The 14,361-nt window shown below is 36.9% G+C and overlaps 1 protein-coding gene and 1 long non-coding RNA gene across 12 annotated transcripts in view; one reads left to right on the forward strand and one right to left on the reverse strand.

Moving 5' to 3' along the window:
• Nucleotides 1-14,361, forward strand: part of RNF14 (ring finger protein 14) — a 62,397-nt gene that overhangs the window by 3,868 nt on the left and 44,168 nt on the right. For 4 of the 11 annotated variants that reach the window (XM_056811426.1, XM_007473800.3, XM_016424746.2 and 1 more), the window contains exons 1-3: nt 1,210-1,364; nt 10,748-10,909; nt 11,894-12,045. In XM_056811426.1, coding sequence (XP_056667404.1) covers nt 10,756-10,909; nt 11,894-12,045 — 306 coding nt within the window. In that variant the 5' untranslated portion in view covers nt 1,210-1,364; nt 10,748-10,755. Of the gene's footprint in view, nt 1-1,209; nt 1,365-3,772; nt 3,872-3,977; nt 4,115-10,747; nt 10,910-11,893; nt 12,046-14,361 lie in introns of those variants that run through there. The other 7 variants (XM_056811431.1, XM_056811428.1, XM_007473801.3 and 4 more) reach the window with 3 other exon arrangements.
• Nucleotides 9,496-10,779, reverse strand: LOC130456372 (uncharacterized). The gene is made up of 2 exons (XR_008915127.1): nt 10,059-10,779; nt 9,496-9,584 (listed from the first exon to the last, which is right to left on the reverse strand). It is a non-coding gene; the product is annotated as an uncharacterized LOC130456372 (long non-coding RNA).

Below are 14,361 nucleotides of genomic sequence, written 5' to 3' on the forward strand. Positions count from 1 at the left end.
CTGCCCCTAAAGAGTTGTAATAGAGAAAGATAACACCTATAATTGCTGTGCCTGGTGGGTCCATGTTGCTCCAGTGACCAAGAGGAGAGCCTAGTCAAGATATGATCTTAATCTGGGGCTGGCTCTCACTAAACAAGACAACATGACCCAAAGGCCCAGAGTCCCAAAGCTAGTCTAGCTCCTTCGGGACCTCACCTTTGGTCCAGTTGTGAGGTTGTAACAAATGACAAAGGTGGATGGCAAGATAGCTAATGGTCTCATCTGGGAATGACCAGTGAGATTGCAACATAAATTTACTATACCTCACAATCTAGCGATTCTGCAAGTTTGTCTGCTAATGACACTTAATTTTGTCTACACTCAAAGTGAGAATGGAAAAAGCCTACATAGCTCCTCAATGATATCTGTCACTTAAAAGTCCTTTATCCAAAATCTTGATCTTAATCATAATATTTCTCTAATCAATTAATCCAACTCACCCTCAGAGAGGACCAAGTTTACATGCTACCCATATATTAGGTATCAGAAATACTGAGATGTTGTCTTGCTTCCTTTTTTTTGCAAGACTTCTTATAAGTCTCTGAGGCCATGAAGATTTCTCTGCTCCAAACCAAGCAGAGAGGGAGAACATAGTGAAAAGAGCACTGCAACTGGAACAAACTTGGATTTTTCTCTTCTTTTTGTCTATGCTGATTGTAGTGAACTTGGTCAACTGAATTTCATTCTTCCTGACTCATTTTTCTAGGTTTTTGTTTCCATTATGAATAGAAATAGTTAAATTACAGACAATGCTTTCCAAGTTTTGTAGTTATCTAATGCATTCATCAGATACAAATGATTTATTTGTAGCTATGACACTACTAGACTATAGGCTCCTTGAAGACAGGAACAAAACTTTATCTAATGTCATAACTGACAAAACATCTGGCTGCATTAAGAAAACCAATTTTGTTATTCCTAATGTAATCATATTCTGGCTGGCTCAAATACTTTCATAAATTCAAACCTAAAATTCAGCTTTGGACCATAAAAACATCTCTAAAATCTAAATAGGATCAAAAGTCATGGTCAGTTTCAGCACTTATCAATACTAACTAGCTTGATGACAAAATTCCAACATCAGGAGCCATCATCTTCAATTATCTCCACTCACTCACTGTCTGTGACATCACATGATGTCATAATTAAACCTATGACTATACCTATCTTAGATAAATCCTTATGTATTATCCTATAGACTCATTCTGGATCCTGTAATCTCACATACAAATCTCACATTTGGTAATGAAGGGTACAAGGAAGCATACAAATGATACAAGAATTGCCGTGTAATAATAAAGCTCTACGGGCCTGTGATGGAGAAGGTATGAGCTCTTTCACTGGCCAGACACTTACTTAGGCTAAATTATTTACTATTAGCGTCTGGCTGAGCATTTCATTTGGTTTCTATTTTGAGAAAAGGAAGAGGTAGGATTTTTCTCTCCTTTTTGTCTATGCTGATTGTTAGTGAAATTGATGAGTGAATTTGGTCAGATGAATTTTATTCTTCCTGATTTTTCTAGGTTTTTGTTTCTATTATAGTCAGAGCTATAATTCAATTGTGGACAAGGCATTAATCAAATTTGATCTGTGAAAATTCAGATTTATAAAAGACTATGGGGAAAGGTAATTGTTTGCTTTATAATACAAGGCTGATGCTTAGACAAACACTAGGAAACCACTGCTTTAGTCAGACTAATCTTGAACCCATGTCTAGCCTTTCCCCCTTCATCTACATTATTCTCTCCCTTTAACTCCTTTTATACTTATTGTATGTACTGCACAATATGGTATTTTTACGATATTAACCTATAATTCTATTGTGTATATTGTCTTAGCCACTCATTATTTCATGAGTATTACCCTCACTGTTTGGATTAAGAATTCTGAGCTCCAACTCTCTCTTTTCCCTCTGCTGGCATTTGTTTATTTAATTTTTACCAATTACATGTAATAACAAATTTTCACACACATTTTCCAAGTTATATAATCTAATAACCCCCTCCTTCCTTTTCCTTCTCCCTCCTGGTATTGGCAGGTGTCTTCCTTAGTGTTTTATAATCAGAAGAATTGCAAGACAGACTGAGGGCATGCATATGTGAAGTGATTTGCTTTAGAATATTGCTAACTGTGGCTACTAGGTTATAGCCTTAAGAGTCTTAAATTAATTTCTCTTTTTAAATCCAGTTCCTACTAGAGTGGATAGTAATGAACCTGGAATTTTAGGGGTCTCTGATTCTGAATACTCTTTCTGATATTTAATAATGTGTGACTATGGAATTAGTCACTTAATCCTTCTAAGCCTGTTTCCTCATCTATATAATGGGCATACTAAGGTACCTACCTAACAATTGTTTTGAAGTAACATTTGCTGTCTGTAAAGCTCCGTGTAAACGCCAACTAGTTATTCATGCCTACTCAATGCAAAAAAAAAAAATTAACAGAGATAACTGGGAATTCCTTGCTACCAAATTGGACAAGGCAAAAACCCCCAAACAACCTTCTGGTGGACTTTCCCTTTCCCCAAGTACAAAGAAATGGAATTCCTGGAACAAAAAGAGATCTGAATTCTGGCCCTTTAGGTGGGGCACCTCAGCCATCTCAGTTCAGTTTAACCATTTTGTTGAGCTACCATAAAATCATAGAATTTTTAGAATTGGAAGGGATCTTATTTTTTATCTTTAACAGTGTCTCTCAAGCCAAATGATCTATGTTTTAAATATCAAATATATTAACATTCTGGGACAGCTAGGGTGGCTCAGTGAATAGAGCCAGGCCTGAAGATAGGAGGTCCTGATTTCAAATTTGGCCTCAGACACTTCCTACCTGGGGCAAGTAGCTTAACTCCCATTGCCTAGCCTTACTGATCTTCTGTCTTGGAACCAATACTATCAATTCCAAGACAGAAGGTATGGGTTAAAACAAATACTAACATTCTATTGGGAATTGCTTTAGTCCTTTGGCCTTCTGTATTCAGTGCAGCTTATAGTTGCCCAACCTCGTTTGCTGGGTCTTGGCCAAGAATTGGAGAGAAAAGAGAAACAGAATGCAGTGAGAGGGTCAGTTCTTAAAGTGTAGAGGTAAAGAAATGTTGATATACCTACTAACAATTTTATGAGATCTAACTCCTTGAATTGGTGGGGGAGGTGATTTGAAGTGAAAGGCTGGGGTTGTTTACATAGCCAATTAGTGAAAACAGGGACAGAACCAGAGGCAAATATAGTGGAAACAGGTTTTCTGGACTTCTATTTCCAAATTTGCAAATGAGGGATGATCTCTGAGGTTCTCCATGATCTCCGACCACATAAGGGGAAGCAAATAGCGGAAAACATTCTCTGGAGTCTCATCTAGAAGGAGCTTAGCAGAAAGAGCCCTGGAATCAGGCATATGAATAAATGAATAATAGCTCTATTCTCCTGTGTGATTTTGGGGAAGCCAACTTGCTTCTCCACCTCCTCCACCTAGTCTGTAAAATGAGAAAGGGGTGATCGGCCTTGATGACCTCCTAGGACTCCGCCCATTCACCCACCCAGTTCTAAACCCTGAGTTCTATAGCTCTGCAAGTCAGGGTTTGAGACGCCCTCGGATTCCAAGTCTCTTTTCTCCTCTTCCTCCTACCCCGTTTCCTCTTTTCCAGCCGTTCCGGCTTTGACCACTTCCACCCTACAGGGGGCGCAGTTCCCGGAACCTTGGCGGCTGCGCGGCGCCCTCCCCTCCGACTGCCGGCCCCGCCCTCCCCACCCCACCCCGCCCCGCCCCGCCCCAACCCAACATATCCCATCCCATTCCGTTCGGTTGCTCTGTGGTTAGAGGAAGCTGCCTGCCGGGCCAGGTGAGGTGGACGGCAGGGAGCGGAAGTCGCCGCCGACCTCCCGGCCGACCTCCCTCTGGGGGTGGGGGCCTAGTTGAGAGACTGTGGCGCCGGCGGAGACGACTCTCACGACCGTAGCTACTCCCGCGGGGGCCCCTTCACTCACCCGGTGCCGGGGACTGGCCGCGCGGGCGGACCGGCCGGGGAGGGGGGAGGGGAGAGCGGGCGGAACCTTTGGGGCTGAGCCCGGGATGCCACCGGAAGGTGAGGGCATCGGGCTCGAGGCGCCAGTTCTGGAGAAGGGAGGAGTGAAGAGACTACGCGGGGCTGGGCGGTTGAAGGGTCGGCTTGCTGAGGGTGCGGGCAGGGCTTTTGGTGCGGGTCCTAGAACTCCCCAAACTAGAAAAACATCTCACAGTTTCCCGGCTGGCTTGACCGAGTCCTTCCCAGAACGGTGGGAAAAGGCGGTGGCCTCCGCCTGTCGGAACCGGAGCGCCCTCGTGGGAAAGGGCAGAGCTGCCGGGCTCCTTTTTCTAGAAGGAAAGGAGCCCCCCCTCTAGTAAAGCTAGGTGTCGCGGTGGGTAGAGCGCTGGACTTAAAAAACAGGAAAACTTGAGTTCAACTGTGTGACCATGGGCAAGTCACTTGACCATTACCTGCCTCAGTTTCTTCATCTGTAAAACGGGGGAAAATAACAACACCTCCGGTCCATAGTCGTGAGGATGAAATATGGCAATATTTATAAAGCACTTTGCAAACCATAAGGCGCTATTAGTATTAGCTATTGTTAAGAAATGGAGGTGGGGAGAGAGAAAAATGGGAATAAAGTGGTTTTCCTCACCTGACACTGATTTTAAGGGTTTTTATAGCGCTTTAAAGTTTACAAAGCACTTTTCCTACCTCCACTTTATGAGGAAAATTTGAGTTTATAGACTGTTCGGAATAAAACTATTAATCTTATCACTTTAGGGTTTGAATGCTTATGTTGGTACCTAATATTTTATAGGTTCATCTAAAAAACACTTTAGAGATCATTTGGGCCACCCCACCCCCACTTCCTTTTTATGTAAGAGGAAACACAAGAGATGTAAAGTGACTGAACCGAAGTCTCTTCGCAGGCCCTAGATCTGAACCTTAATTGCTCTTGATTCCTACCCAGTACCCTTATCCTATATAGACCATCTTGGCCTCATTCGGTATCTTCGTATTGTTTCTTTTGTATTAAAGATAAATGGTAATTTGGGGTGGACTTCCTCCAACAGATGTGGATTTGCCAATTGGGATATATTTGAAGGCCTTTATTTGCCTTAAAATTTACAAGTAGGGTTGACAGGTTCTTAGCCTGGTCTGGGAGAGGAGGTAGAGGGAGCCTAATGAATTCTTTAAGCCCATTAAAAAAAAGAAATTATTCATCTTCCATAGAATCACCCTACTTCCCACCCAAGCACCAAGTTAGAGAAGTGTGGTAGTATTTTTCTCTCTGTGGTGTATTTGGCAATCTTAATAGTAAATTTTTCATTTTGATTTTGTGCCAAATTGATTCAAGGGTCAGAGGACAAGGCAGCTTAGGTAATATTTTTTAGTGTGGCAATGCTTCGCAAATACTTAATGAGATAAAAAACAAGAATAATCTCTTTAATCATAACATCAGACCTTAGATATGTAATTGCCTGAAGTGGTTGTTATTTTAATATGCCTGTCCACTAACTGCTTAACTTATGTAAGTAGTATTTTAGATTCAAATTTTAAGATAGGTTAGATGAAGGCCTACTTCTCACTTAATTAAATTTGTAAGGAAAATGGAAGACTAGGAATCTAAACAAAACATTAAGAGTTTTTTGTTGATTTTTCTAAGTGGAATTAAGATCATATATTGAGTAAAAATTAATTCTAACTTCAGTTGCCTAAAGCAAAGAAGGGTAGATTGCAGAAGAAATTGAAGCTTAGGAATGGTTCTGGTGACTTGCCTAAACTGAATCTTGAAGTTCCAAAAAAACTCAATACTTGACATTGCCCAGTGTTATATCTACAAATCTACACCACCTATTGAAGAGAAAGAACCTTAAAAAAAATCTAAAATTGATCATGAATATCAGATTTTTTTTGTTCTAGATTCTCTGAAGTGCTTATAAATGCAAACATTTTCTTACAAGGAGCTCAAAGCACTTCAACCTTCTTTCATTGGTTCATATTACATTCTTAAAATGTCAGACGTTATCTTCAGAAACTAAGGCAAAAATATATTAAAGAGTTTCATTAGTATTAGCAATTAGGAATGAAATTGTCTCACCATCAAATAAGTGTTTATTGTGCATGCCTCTAAATTACAAAGTCTGAAGTTCGATTTACTGTCTTCTAGGTATTTAGAGTCAAACACCACTGTTAGGCAGCATTTAAGTACCTAATCAATCGGTATAGAAATTGTCAAAGAGTTTTGGTAATGTAAAACTTTTGTTCAGAGAAGGTAAAAGATTATTTTAGCAGAGCTAAACAGAAAAACCTTCACAGAGGGAATGTAATTTGAAGAGGATCTTGGGAAAATGATGAAATTTATGTAGAAATAAATACCCTATAATCTTAACTAGGAAAACATGGAGTAATTGGGAATCGTGGAAAATTGTCTGAATTGTATTTTCAAATAAGTGGAGAGGTTTTCCTTTTACTACTAAGAACAAATTAAATAGGTTGATGAAATATATTTTTTTCCAGATAGGTGCTTTATCTGATTTTTATACTTTGAATGATTTTGCTATTTAGAAATCTGGTAAATATTTATTTAGGTGAATAATCACACCTGGCTACTTTTTTTTTTTTGTAAATTCAGGCTTTCCTGTTGGATTTGCTTAAAGAATGCATGTATGTATGTAAATACTGATAGAAACACTATTTACTCTGTATAATATATACAAATATTATGCCTTAAAACAATTGCTTTCATAGTGTTTTTAGAAAGAGGTCCAGCAAAACCTATATTTAATGAATAGATGAAATGTTCATTTAGCATATTTTGAAAAATAGTTATCTTTTCACCTCTAATTTGTCAAGGAAGTTTTCTTCATACTAAAACCATGTTAAGCAGCTGAATTGTTAGAGATTAGTAAGATTTTTGCCACTTTTTTTTTACAGTAAGTAGGAAATTTACCAGAACTCTCAACCAAAGCCTGAACTCCATAAGGTTCCTTTCAAATAATTAAGACAACTATGTGACAAATTCTTAGCTTTTTTCTTAATATAGTTTAGTATTCTGGATACAGAAAGGCATCATTATGAAATTAAGAATTGGGAGGACCTTCAGAGTATGAGAAATGACCTATATGCTTAAGACTGTAGCTTTGATTATAATCATTCTCGAGCAATGCCTATAGATGTCACTTGCCTATGCAGGGAAGAGTAGGAAAGGACAAGAAAAGGAAGAATAAAAGGGTAAGGAAAAAAGGAGAGGGGGAAAAATTAAAGTGCATTTGGAGTTTGTGATGGTATAGGGAAAGCTCCTTTCTTCAAAGTTTCACTTTGGAGTATGTCAGTCATGACTTCCAAAGTCTTGGTAATGTTTTTTTCATGGCTGCAGGTAAATAATTTACACTAAGTTATACATGGAAGTTGGTGGTACAATTTGGGCTTATATGTAGTTTAGTATTTCCTTAAAGGAAAGATAAGGTAATTCAGAATATGAATTTTGAGAGAACCCTAATACTATTATAATTACTTATTTTCTATAAATGACATTTTCAGCAGAATGTCTAGTATGAGTTCCACATACCAGCCTTAGTTTCCATTTGAGTATTCTTGCTAACCTGATGGAAAATAAATTAGTGGCACTCTTGAACTAACTGGACTCAGAATACCAATTACAATATTAGGTATGGTTTTCTTGGAGCTGTAATTTAAATATAATAATAAAGTATTGCATATATTTTGAAGCCTGTTACTTAATTCTAGGGAGACCTGCAGCTCAATAATGATAACATTTCAGTAAGGAATAATCTTGTCACACAAGTAACTTTTGTTGTCTTGTTATTTTTGAACAATATTAGAAAATGTTAAGACAGGAGTATATGTGCTTTACACAGCAGGTATTTTTAAAAGCTACATAGAGAATGACTCATTAATCATTTGGTTTATTTAGAGTATGATAAAAGTTCACTGGGCAATTTAGTTAGAAACTTGGGTTCTAGTGCTACCTTTGTCACTAACTAGCTATATAACTATGTTTAATTCACCCTTTCTGCTGGACCCTTTTTCTCTATTTGTAAAATGGTGGGAGAGGACCATTTGATCCTTGAGGGATAACTCAAACTTCACCAAATTATTTGTTACTTAAGGGAATGGGAACCCTGTCGTGAAACTTCTTACATGAAGGGTCACTTCTGAATTTTTTCACTTTATCAGGGTGGATTTTAGTGTCTCAAGATAACCTTAAAATAAGAAGTACCAATAATTACAATACTATACTCAAGTTTCATTGCATATTTTGTTGTTGAATCATTTTGGTTGTGTCTGACTCTTGACCTCATTTAGGATTTTCTTGGCAAAGTATACTAGAGTGGTTTGCCATTTCTTTCTCATTTTACAGATGAGGAAACTGAGGGAAACAGGTTTAATTGCTAGCCCAGGGTCAGACAGGTAGTTAAGTGTCTAGATTTGAACTATGGTCTTCCTGACTCTAAGCCCAGTGCTGTAGCCACTATGCCACCTAGCTGCATATAGGAAATTTCTGATATTTGGGTTCTGAAAATTTTTGATCTGATATTTGAAACTTATAACTTGTTTTCCTCACAAAAACCATATTATGAAGTTGTAAATTATGCTTAGGTTCATAGGTAATCTCTCCTTGCTCTCCCCCAGTCTATTTAACCAATAATATTCCTTAAGAATGAAATTATTAATAATAATATTAACAATTCCTTTGGAAAATGTTTAATAGTATTCTTACTTTTTCCATTTGCTGGGCTATAAGAATAGATTGTGTGTCATCCTTCCCCACCCCAAGTCCCTAACAGCTTTGACTTGGGACAGGGACTTCAGCCGAGGGGAAATGGTGGTTGGTTATATACCTTCACAGTTCTGCAACTCTTCTCAGTATAGTCTGGCTCTTGCTATCTCCATTTAATTTTTTTTTTAGGGCCTCAGGAATTGGTCTCTCTTTTTTCTTTTTTTTTAAACCTTCATCTTCCTTTTTAGAATCAATACCATGTATTGGTTCCAAGGCAGAACAGTGAGGGCTAGGCAATGGAGGTTACATGACTTGTCAGGGTCACATAGCTAGGAATTTGATCAAATTTGATCCCAGGACCTCCTGTCTGAGCCACCTAGATCCCCCACCCCTTTCACTTTCTCACCAGTATTCCTCTTACCTGGAACCAGGCAGAATAGAAATCTTAACTCTTTACCTCCCATCCTTGTCAGAAGCAAATAAACTGGGGCAGTAGGTCGCATAGTAGATAGAACAAACCAGGTCTGAAGGACCTGGGTTCAAATGTGGCCTCAGACAGTTCCTAGCTGTGTGATCCCTAGGCAAGTTTTAACTCCAGTTGCCTAGTCCTTCTCTTCTGCCTTAGAACCAATATGACTTCTAAGATAGAAGGTAAGGGTTTTAATAAATAAATGAAAAAAAAAATTAAAAAGCAACGAATAAACTGTGCCGTTGAGGTTTTTCAAGAGTTTTTACTGCTAGCAGCAATGGGAAATTGGACTCTTTGGTTATGTACCCCTTTTCTTTTCCCCATCTGGAATCCTATATGGAAAGATAATAGTACACATTAATAATCTTTGGGCGCACAAAAGAGTGAAACAAGTTCAACCACATTTTAGCGTTTGAGGCAGACTTTTTCTTAATGAGCATTTCATGACAAGACTAGGACAAAAATGTAGAATTATTGCTTGACTATTTATTACAAGAGAGAGCTTCTCTGGGAGGGATATGAGTTAGTAGTTAGTGATAGATATTCTCCCCACCCCTAAAACACTTAAAAAGTGCACAAAAGAAAAATTCATAAGGGTTCACACAAACAAGTTTTCTTACCACATTAAATATACACTTAAACTACACGTATAGCAAGTTTACTGTTTCATGTGCAACCAAGCATCATCATCTTTTTTGAACTTTGTATACTGAAATATACCCACTTCACAAGTTCACATTAAAAAATAGGAGGGGGGGACACAACAAGGCTTCTGGGGGATAAGAATATTAAGATTGTACTTTTACCTCCTTCCTTCTTTTGTTGTCACCACTGATAGAGTCAAGGGTCTAGAGAAGGGGCTGGGAATGTCCCAAGCAACTGGAAGGGAAAGAGAATTATCTTGTGATTACTGTGGTAAGGCATCTATTTCTAGGTGGCTCTGTTTAATAAGGATGTATATAACATTTTAGTTAACTATAGATAACAACAGTTAAACATTTACTAGTTTGTTTACAATATTCTTTACAACATCATAGACTTTGATAGGTTTATTAAAAGCTGTGGGGTTTTTAAAATGTTTTTGTACTAGCAATACTGCTTTTCTACTTTTAAATTGGTTGTCTTTAAAATTTAGTTTTTTCCCGCTTATCTTTATGTAAAAATCAATGATTTATTGAAACCTAGTGGTAGTGACCACTCTGTTATAACACAGAATAGTAGGTGACATGCTACTTCCTATAAGAACATACTTTGTAGTTGCTTTCATATTCTAAATTTAGTATTCATCATAAATTAATCAGCTAGCAACAAGTAATATTTTTTAATATAGCTGTTTTTATTGCAGAGTTTTAAATATATTCTTCCTGCCTTGTTTTCAGACTCACTAAAAATGACACCATTAATTGCTTTGCAAATTGTATGGGTTTTAGTACTACTTTTTTGGGGGTACTCTCTTTAGTCTTACTGATATAAGTGAATATCTTTAACTCCACAGAAAATTAAATGTCGTCAGAAGACCGAGAAGCCCAGGAGGATGAATTGCTGGCCTTGGCAAGTATTTATGATGAAGATGAGTTTAAAAAAGCAGAGTCTGTTCAAGGAGGAGAAACCAGAATCTGTTTGGATTTGCCCCAGAATTTCAAAATATTTGTGAGCGGTAAGTCATGATTCTTGTTCTCTTTTAAAGAGATTTTCTAAATACAGCATTTTCTGGTTTTCTAGTAGACCCATTGATACTCTCAGATACCTTGAAGTGTTGGACATTATTAGAGTAGTGGTTAATATTATAAGTTCTCTGCATATCCCTGATAACCCAAATAAAAAGAGTAGATTTTTAGTGGCTATTTCCTTGAATATCAAATATCAGACCTAGAATTTCCAAATGGTTTATGCCTCTCACAAAATGGCTTCCAAAATTTTTCCTAACTGTAATTACCTTTGCCGCCTGACTGTAACTTTTGCTTAAAAACAAAGTAACAGTAGGATTTCACAAACATCACAGAAGAATCTTGAAGTACTTTCCCCTAAAAATTATTACAGTATAGAGGAGAGCTGGAGAAAAAAGGAAGGTAAGGTAAATAAAAGTCAAATTTTGCTGTTGGAAGTGCTGGTCTGCATGAGCAAGATAGCCTTAAGTTGGAAGATCAGTTTGTTGGCACATGCTAATCTAAATGGAGCATGACACTTGGCCCCAGTTAATCTCAGTGCTTCATACAATTTTGGTAAGAATAAATATTTCTCTTTTCTCTGAAAATTTTCTTTAGTTTTCTACTGTTAAAATATTGTGTATAACTAGATGACTCATTAAAGTTGGGAATCCCACCAAACAGTGTATACTAGACTAAGTTTTATTTTTACTAAGCAGATAAATTTTTTTTAAGTCTGATTTTTTTTTCCCCTCTCCAAAAGGAAAACTAAAAATGAAAGAAGCAGGGATAGAGGCTTAGACATAGTGGACTGAGAAATTCCTCTTTTCAAGGAAAAATAACATTTTCTTTCTTATACATCACTGATCTCTCTCTCTCTCTTCCTGCCCGGCCCCTCTCCTCCCACTCACCCCCCCCCCTCCCCGTGCATTGTTTTGCACACAATGGGTCACTCAGATATTGACTGATCTTTGAATTCCCTGTTTTTGGTTCAGGCAATCCCACGGAGTGTCTCCAGAATGGTGGCTTTGAATATACAATTTGCTTTCTGCCTCCACTTGTACTGAATTTTGAACTTCCACCAGATTATCCATCAACCTCCCCTCCAGCATTCACCCTCAGTGGCAAATGGCTTTCACCAACTCAGGTTAGGTTTGAAATTTGCTTTTTTATTATTCATTTTCTGGAGCTTGAATACTATCCTTAACTGATGTTCACCCTGATGACCTTAAAGAAATTCAGTACAATAAGGAGTAGCTTTTAATTTATTTATTGATTTGTTTGTTTATTTATTTTGCCTTTGTAAATCCTATTGTTTATGAGAAGCTGATTGACATACTGGACTGGCTATCAGATGACCTAGGTTCTGATCATAGTACAATACTATAGTAGTATGATCTTAGACAAGTCACTTAACCTCTCTGGGCCTGAGTTTCCTTATCTGTAAAATGAAAAGTTGGACTAATGATGATCCTAGAATCTCCAAGATATCTTTCCAACTCAATACTCTTACTCTGTAATTGAAAATACTTCTGGTTTTAAGGGTAGTTAAAATGTTTAATTCTTTTATTGTAATGTGGGCCCATCATAGACTGTAGTAGAAATAATTTGAAATCAAGGATAGTGTTCCTCTTATTTGTAGTCTTGTAGTTTTCTAATTTTATTCACATCACCATTAAAAAAATATGCTTTCTCCAAAGTTAATACTATCTTCTTTTCCTTAAAAGTTAGTGCTGCTTTTTACTTTGTATTTGCTTCCCAGATAAACAGTTATTTTTTTCTTTTCAAAGGAAATCTCATTTAGTTATGAAGGACTAAAAATTGAGTTTATGTTGTAAGAAGCAAATTTCTTAAGTAAACATTAAAAGTGGTTTCATTAGACTCTGTAGAAATAAACATTTCTTTTTTTAAAAACAAGCATTTCTTAATTAATTGGGACTCTATTTGAATTCATAGAAACAACTATAAGGGTCCAGAAAATATTGAAATATCTCAAATGTATCTTTTAAGGCAAATGCCTCGTATTAAGTACTTACATTTCCTCTGCAATTTATTTTTTCTACCACAATTTCATTCTATTCTGGGTGAAGAAAAAAGGCTTTAGGCATACTATAAAACATTCAGGCACAGATTTTGGTTCAATAGCAGCAAGACTTGTTAAAATCCTCTTGAAGATTGATAGGCTGCAGCATGTTAAGAGATAAGTTATCATTTACTGAGTGTATAGAATAAGTAACCTGCCCATTTTTCATTATTGGGCCTGTGGTTTTCACTTCCTCCAACTCAGCCTTTTAGAATATCATTAAGTGATGACAATGCATATAGAGAGCAAGGAGGAAACATGCTTTAAGATTAAAATAGGCCACCTCAGAATTTGAAAAAAGGTTATTATACTTTTAACACTAAAAAATAGTACTTTAAATTTTAATATCCGAGCTAGAGGCAGAAAGCATTAATAAGTCAGATAATAGAAAATAGTGGCCTAGTTGAGTCTGTGCTGCCTGACAGCTGGGTAACAACATGTAGATAATTGTAGTCAAATTAATTGAGTAGATTTTTTGGATGCTGTTTTTACAAAGAGTTCAGTGTATACTTTATAATATTTTTTCATTGTATAAATAGTTTAAAATAATTATTTTTAATCAGTATAATCTTAAAAATTAGTAGAGGAACAAGAAACTGAAAAAGAGAAAAGCACACAGGAAAATTAGGAGTTTATTGTTTTATAACATAAGCTTTAGGGAATAATCCATATGATTGCTTAAAACCAAGGTATTAAATAGAATGACAGGCTTCTTTAAGGTAAAGAAATCCACATTTTTAATTTCAGTTCCTTTGACTTTATTTCCAACTTTCATTGTTTAGACATATCTAAAATTACTAAGTGTTCATTTTTAGTCTTATAATACTATATATGATATTTACTAAATGTTCCTTTTTAGTCTTATAGTACTGAATATGATATTTTGACCGCTTAGCACTATACATCTGTGACAAGAGTTTAAATAGTTGGGTGGGGTAGCTAGGTGGCTCAGTGGATAGAGAGCCATACCTGGAAATAAGAGGTCCTGGGCTCAGATCTGGCCTCAGATACTTCCTAGTTGTGTGACCTGTGCAAGACAACCCCAATTGTCTAGTCCTTACTGCTATTCTGCCTTGGAGCTGATACCTGGTATCGATTTTAAGAAAGAAGGTAAGGGTTTTTAAAAAAAAGAAGAAAGTTAACAATTGGGCCTGTTTAGTCTGAGGTGATAGTGATCAGGAATTAGAATGGGCTTCCTCTTTTTTCCCCAAATATAAGGACCAACCAAACTTCCTTTTCAGAACGTTTGAGAGAAAAAAATGAAGACAGAAGAGATTTGGAAGAGGAGTTAGCTAAGGAGATGGGACAGCTTGGTAGTAGTCAGTGGAGGGAGGAATACCAGGAAGACTCATCTTTTGGAGTTCAAATCTGGCCTTAGAC

Source organism: Monodelphis domestica, chromosome 1 (assembly GCF_027887165.1).
Source record: "Monodelphis domestica isolate mMonDom1 chromosome 1, mMonDom1.pri, whole genome shotgun sequence".
Classification (NCBI taxonomy): domain Eukaryota; kingdom Metazoa; phylum Chordata; class Mammalia; order Didelphimorphia; family Didelphidae; genus Monodelphis; species Monodelphis domestica.